Genomic DNA, 6,416 nt, shown 5'->3' with positions numbered 1-6,416 from the left:
ATTTTAAGGTGTAGCAGTACAGAGGCAACAGAAATGAATTTAATGATGGCTACAGGTCTTTTATCATCAATAATAATAACCACTGGAGCTGCTGTATTTTCTCGATATGAGGGTTGGACATATTTCGATTCTTTTTATTACTGTTTTGTTACTTTAACTACAATAGGTTTTGGAGATTATGTAGCACTACAGGTGTATATTGTTATTTTTTAAAATTTATTTCAAAAAAATTAAAAATTGGATATAGTCATCATATAACTTGAAAGTCATTTTATTAAAATTAATTATTTATTTTAGAATGATCAAGCTCTAACTCAAAAACCTGGTTATGTAGCTCTGAGTTTAGTCTTTATACTATTTGGTCTTGCTGTTGTAGCTGCCAGTATAAACTTATTAGTTTTAAGATTTATGACAATGTAAGTAAATTAAATGTAATGTAATTGAAATTTTTTTTTTTTTTTTGAAAAAATTATTATAAATTGTTTGAAATATTTAGGAATGCAGAAGATGTACGAAGAGAAGATGTAGAGCTTCAGGCTTCTACTGAACACGTAATAACATTAGACGATGATGTGGTTAATGTCAATGGGAAACTATTAGCAGGCCATATTGGAACAGCCATGGGATCAGATGTTGATCAAATTTCTGTTTGCTCATGTACTTGCTTGGGTCCAGCTAAATGCCAATCCCATGTATTTTTAGAACCAGGATATCAACCCAGATGCCGAAGTTTTTCAACAAAACCAAAACGATCTTCAATATAAAATATTATTTTTATAAAAATAAATATAATTAAAAAATTATTTAAAAAACATTAAATTTCAGTAATAAAATTATGTAAATTTTCTTTACATTTTTTACTTATATACAATTATTATTAATTAACAATTATTATTGACAATATTATATATATATATATATATAAAATGCCAAATTAAATATTTATGATTAAAAAATATATAAGAACTAGGTAATAATAATAAGCATATTCTTATTTTACTTATAAAAATTTTTATAAAAAATTTTATCGTAAAACATGCATATAAAATACATAATTGTTAATAATAATAATAATATACGTATAACTCATTACATAATAAAAATATATGATGTATTATTAAGAAATAATTAAACAACTGAAAAATTTTATTATTATTATTAATTGTTTAGTAAACTTATTTTTGAAACAAACAATAACATTTCAATATCTATTAAGAATTTTTTTCAAAAGAATTCTTATTCTAAATAACATGATTGATTGTTTATTAATATTATTTTTATTTCTATAATAAATCACAATAATATACAAAATTATCGTTATTATAATTTAATAGTAAATAAATAAAATTTTCTTTTTGAAAACAGCAACGAACAAATTCGTTGAAATGTCAAAAAAAAAAAAAAAAAAATATTTAAGCAACCAACAAACAGTTTCAGTCTTTTAAAAACATTGTTAATATATATTATCATGTAATAATGATAATAACAATATTGACTTATATAATAATAATGATAAAGAAATAATAAATGAACCCTAAATTTATTTAAATAATTTTTTTCGGCATTCATTTTGATTTAACAAAAAAAAATTTTTTATTATTATTATAACAATATATATTTAATTGAAGCAAAATTAAATTTAAGTATAAAGATTTTTATGATTATTTAAACAAATTGAAATAGATTTAAAAAAAAAAAAATGAAAGCCTATATGGATTGTCTATAGCATAATAAAACAAAATAAAAACAAAATCAATTTTTATGAAAAAAAATAAAGAATTAATATTCATAAAATTTTTGATTAGAAATTATTAGATTGTTGATTGACCTTAAATTGCTTTAGTATTTGATTAAAATACTGTGAATTATTATTATTATTTTTTTTTAATGTCGGTAAATATGTAATTTATTTCAATCCATTAATTTCAAGCGATTTAATACACAAAATAATTGATTTTTTTGATTTACTTATATTTATAATTTGATTAGTATATGTTTCATTAATTTAATGAATTTTATAAAGATATTTTATGCTGTATTACCTGTAAATGCATTGAAAACACAGAAACTAAAATCGTACAAACATTTACAAATGTGTGCATAATAAACTTCGAAAAGTTTTTTTTTTTTTAAATTTGATTGCTCAAACAATAAGATACTGTAACTTTGATACATTAAAAAAAAAAAACAATAAATTATTTCATCTTAAAATAATAATAATAATAAAATAAATCAAACAATGAAATGAAAACGATTAAAATTTAAGTAAAAAAAAATCAATTTATTAACAACTATCAATTAAGTTGTTCTGATAAATAGGCAATCACAATTAATTTTACTATTAATGGCTTAATAGCAAAGAGGTAACAATTATATTAAAAAAATTAAATATCCACAATAGTTATAAATCACATTGATCTTTGATTTTTAATAAGTGATTTAAATACTCATATTAGGTGTCAGATTTATTAACTTCATTGTATATAACTTGAATAACATACCCTGGTTGAATATGTATTTCATTGATTTTCATTTTATCAACAAGTAATCTTCCTCCAAAATACCATCTCTGACCAGAGGGTTCCAAATTTATATCAGAGTTTTTAAGTTGCTGACATAATTTTTTTTTCGCCATTCCTATCGTCTTATTAGAGTTTATAAGTAACTTGACATCAGTGCATGATGTTGAAAGTCTTAATTTTAAGGTACACTCATCTCCATTATCAATATCCTCAATATTTTCTCCAGATAAATCTCTACTATCCTCTTCTACAATATTTATTGGATAAGATAAACAATAGACAGGTACTTGATAACAAGTTCCCAGTTCATCATAACATTCTGTCAAGAAGCCATTAGGTACTGAAATATTGGCCCCATCAAGTATGGCCTGTGCATGTTCAAAATTATTTGACTCACTAGCCAGTGCTGCTGCTCGTAGAGCATCCCAAATTTCCTTTTTACCTTCAAAGGCTGGAGCTGTATCCCAATATTCATCTCTTTTACTTCTTAATTGTCCTTCTGTTAATGGCACATCTGATTTCCATCGAATTTTTTCATGACACAAGGGATGATTTTTTCTCGTGTTAGCTACAAATAAATTTTATTTGTATTTAACAAATTTAAATAAATTAAGTCAAAAATCTTTTTTTTTTTTTTTTTTTTGAAGTTTTGATACTTTTATGTAATTTTAAAAATCAAAAACTTTTTCATCACTAAAAATCATTTTATATAAATTAAAATTAATAATTTATATTAATTTATAATTTAGTAATTAATAATTTTTAAAGATTACTTTACTGATATATATATTTGAGGGAATTTTTTTTTTTTTTTTAAACTTACAATTTAATGTAATTTAGTAATACAAACTAAAACAAAAGTAAATGTAAAACTTAAATGTTTTCTTTAGAAACTTATTATATAAATTTTATGTAAAATTTTAAAAGGATTTAATGAAATTGAAAAAATTTTATGTGATGAATTAAATTTAAAAAGAACTACAAGTAACTACCTGTATTAGACCTAGAAGTAAGGGCATTATCAGTAACTCCTGGTCTGTTTCTTATAAGCCCTAAACACCCACCCATACTGGATTAGAATAACTTAACGACATCTCAAATATATTTAATTTGTTATAAATTTTTTTACTGATTTTAAACTACAAAAAGTTCTTATAGGATAGTTTTATCTTCCCATACTTATTTTACAATGTTGCCATCTATAAATTTTTTTAAAGTAAGAAAATAATACTTTTTTTTTTTTAGTGAAATTATATAATTTTTTTGACAAAACTAAAAAAATTTAAAAATTTTTCTTTTTTTATAAATTGTTTTTACACATTTTGGTTATAAAAATTTGTTCAAAAAAACATTTCACCTTTTTACGTGGCATTAGATAAAAAAATTTATTTAGTTAATTACAATTATGATTAATACACTGTTACATGAATTTGAATAATGGCATTTGAGAATTTTTTAAGTAATATAAATGAAATATTTATAAATAAACCGGAAAATGAATTTAAAGATGAAGCTCTTATAATAGGTATATATTACTGGTAAATAGTTTTTAACGAATGAATTTAAAAATCATTATCAATTTTAGAGTTTAATATTTTTTTCCTCCTACTGTTGTTAAAAATTGATGTAAACAATTTTATTAAAAGCTATTTTAAAATATTATTTTAAGTTTCTAATTTAATATTAAAATTTTTTTTTTTAGAAGTTACAAATGGAAAAATCAAGTTTATAACTATTGTAGAATCTCTTCAGGAAATTTTAACCAATGAAGACATAAATATTCGAGAAAGAGGAATTAAATTTTTATCTTGGGTTCTTACTCAGATTCCTAAAGATAAATTAAATTGTTCAGAAATAACACATATAACAAATTTTTATTGTGAATGTTTAAAATCTCATCATAATTTACTTCCAGCTACTTTTAAAGGGTTACTTGCAATTGTAAGTTTTTAGTATGTGTAGTTTAATTTTATATACATGTAAAATTAAAAGAAAATATTTCTAATAATTACAACCTTACCAAATAATATGTAGATCATCTTTTGACTATTAAGTTGTATAAATTTTTCTATAATACATCAATATTCATTAAACAACAGCATTATTTACAATAATTTCTATAATTAAAGTGATTGTTATTACAAATTTAAATTGTTTTGTAAATTATTTTTTTTAAGGTAAACATGAAATATACTTTAAAAGAAGATAATATAAAAATTATAAGTTCTTTATTTCAAAATGTCAATTGCATAACACAGTTACAAGAAGATAGATTAAACATTTATAATATTTTAGAAGTCTCAGTTTTAAATCATTTAGATGAAGCTAAACAAATGGGACCTGATTTCATATTTGGAGTCATTTCATTTATAGAAGGAGAAACAGATCCGAAATGTTTATTAAAAATATTTAGTTTTTTTCCTTATTTAATTCAAAATTTAGATTTAGGTCATCTAACAGATGAATTATTTGAAGTTTTTTCTTGTTATTTTCCTATAGATTTTAATGCAGTAAGTAAACACCAAATGTAATATAAATTTTTTTAAACTATGTGAAATTACTTTTTTGTAATTTGAGTGTAAAATAATATTTATTTATGTTTTTATTTTTATGCAGGCTGCAAAAGATAAAAGTTTAGTTACCAGAGAAGAATTGTCTGAAGGTTTGCTTCAATGTCTCACAAGTAATGAAAAATTTTGCGAGTTAAGTCTTCCACTTTTATTTGAAAAATTAGATTCCACATTTCAAACTGCAAAATTGGATTCTTATCAGCTTTTAAAAGCATGTTGTCAAAAATTAAATGCTTCAAGTTTACAAAATTACTTAAACCAATTCTGGAAATGTGTTCAAAATGACATTTTAAATGTAAGGAATCCAGAATTATCAGAAGTAGGACTTTCAGCTTTGACTGATGTCGTTTGGCTGCTTTCTAAAGAAAAAAAAAATGAGCCGTTACTGTTTTCATTTTTAAATGATGTTATCGAAAGTAAGTAAACATTTTTTTTTTTTGCTTGTTACCACAGTTTAAGTTTTAATTTTATTTTATTGGATTTTTTTTTTGCTGTTAAGCTGTAAAAAGCTTGACTTGCAGGGTAAATGAAAATATGTTCCAGCCAGCTATTAAATTACTCGTAGCTTCACCACTACGTTCAGAATCAGCGACCTATATAGTTTTGAGTTCTCTGAAACAATTTTATGTTAAAGAAATCAATTCAACAATGGACCTTAAAATTCTTTTATCCTGTTTTTGTGCTTTTTTAAAGTGCTGCCATGTACATAGTGTTATGAAATCTGAAAATGAAGAAATTATATCTTGCTATTTAGATTTTGTTAGCATGTATTTAAATTCTGCGAAAAATGATGATTACGACATTAGGAAACTAGCATATTTAGGAATCATTGAAGTAATCGATGACTTAAATTTAGAATTCAGAGAAAAATTATGCATGACACTCCTGGAAAATATAAAAAAACAAAATGATATAAAAACAAGGTGACTTATTGGTGACGCTCTTATTAAATCAATAAACTAAAATAATTTAATAAATTACATTAAATTTAATTTTATTTCAGTTCAGAATTTTTAACAGTATTTAGGTATGTGGCAGATAACTACACGAATGAACTTGATAATATTCTTTCAAATGATTTCGCAGCTGTATCTAGCCTCCAAAAATTAGAAAATGATAATTTTATATGGGCTCTTTCTTATTTGGCTGATGTTCCTTATTTTACAAAATCCGTTATAACAACGTATTTAGACATTATTGTAAAAACGTCACGGTTTCTTTTAGGATTAGAATGTTTATTGTGAGTATCCATTGTGTTAAAAAATAATTTAAAAAATTCTTTTAACTTTTTGTTGGTATTTATTAAAGCGAATAAAACTTAATT

The 6,416-nt window shown here is 22.6% G+C and overlaps 3 protein-coding genes across 3 annotated transcripts in view; 2 read left to right on the top strand and 1 right to left on the bottom strand.

The window, feature by feature from the left end:
* Positions 1-1,245, top strand: part of Phum_PHUM238580 (uncharacterized protein) — a gene marked incomplete at both ends in the record, with an annotated part of 1,889 nt that extends 644 nt beyond the window's left edge. Inside the window, 4 exons of the mRNA XM_002426096.1 lie at positions 23-192; positions 298-416; positions 497-729; positions 1,232-1,245. Coding sequence (XP_002426141.1) covers positions 23-192; positions 298-416; positions 497-729; positions 1,232-1,245 — 536 coding nt within the window. The remainder of the gene's footprint in view (positions 1-22; positions 193-297; positions 417-496; positions 730-1,231) is intronic.
* A 1,207-nt stretch (positions 1,246-2,452) lies between these two features.
* On the bottom strand, positions 2,453-3,590 carry Phum_PHUM238570 (ubiquitin domain-containing protein, putative; the record flags this gene model as incomplete). Its single annotated transcript, XM_002426095.1, has 2 exons — positions 2,453-3,090; positions 3,515-3,590. The coding sequence occupies 2 exons, from the start codon at positions 3,588-3,590 to the stop codon at positions 2,453-2,455; spliced, it is 714 nt and encodes a 237-aa protein (XP_002426140.1).
* A 369-nt stretch (positions 3,591-3,959) lies between these two features.
* Positions 3,960-6,416, top strand: part of Phum_PHUM238560 (DNA repair/transcription protein met18/mms19, putative) — a gene marked incomplete at both ends in the record, with an annotated part of 3,772 nt that continues 1,315 nt past the window's right edge. Inside the window, 7 exons of the mRNA XM_002426094.1 lie at positions 3,960-4,047; positions 4,225-4,463; positions 4,700-5,032; positions 5,139-5,508; positions 5,592-6,015; positions 6,096-6,291; positions 6,401-6,416. Coding sequence (XP_002426139.1) covers positions 3,960-4,047; positions 4,225-4,463; positions 4,700-5,032; positions 5,139-5,508; positions 5,592-6,015; positions 6,096-6,291; positions 6,401-6,416 — 1,666 coding nt within the window. The remainder of the gene's footprint in view (positions 4,048-4,224; positions 4,464-4,699; positions 5,033-5,138; positions 5,509-5,591; positions 6,016-6,095; positions 6,292-6,400) is intronic.

Source organism: Pediculus humanus, genomic scaffold (assembly GCF_000006295.1).
Source record: "Pediculus humanus corporis 1103172107610 genomic scaffold, whole genome shotgun sequence".
Taxonomy (NCBI): Eukaryota; Metazoa; Arthropoda; class Insecta; order Psocodea; family Pediculidae; genus Pediculus; species Pediculus humanus.
Note: the sequence above shows the minus strand (reverse complement) of the source record. Positions and strands in the feature narration are given on the sequence as shown.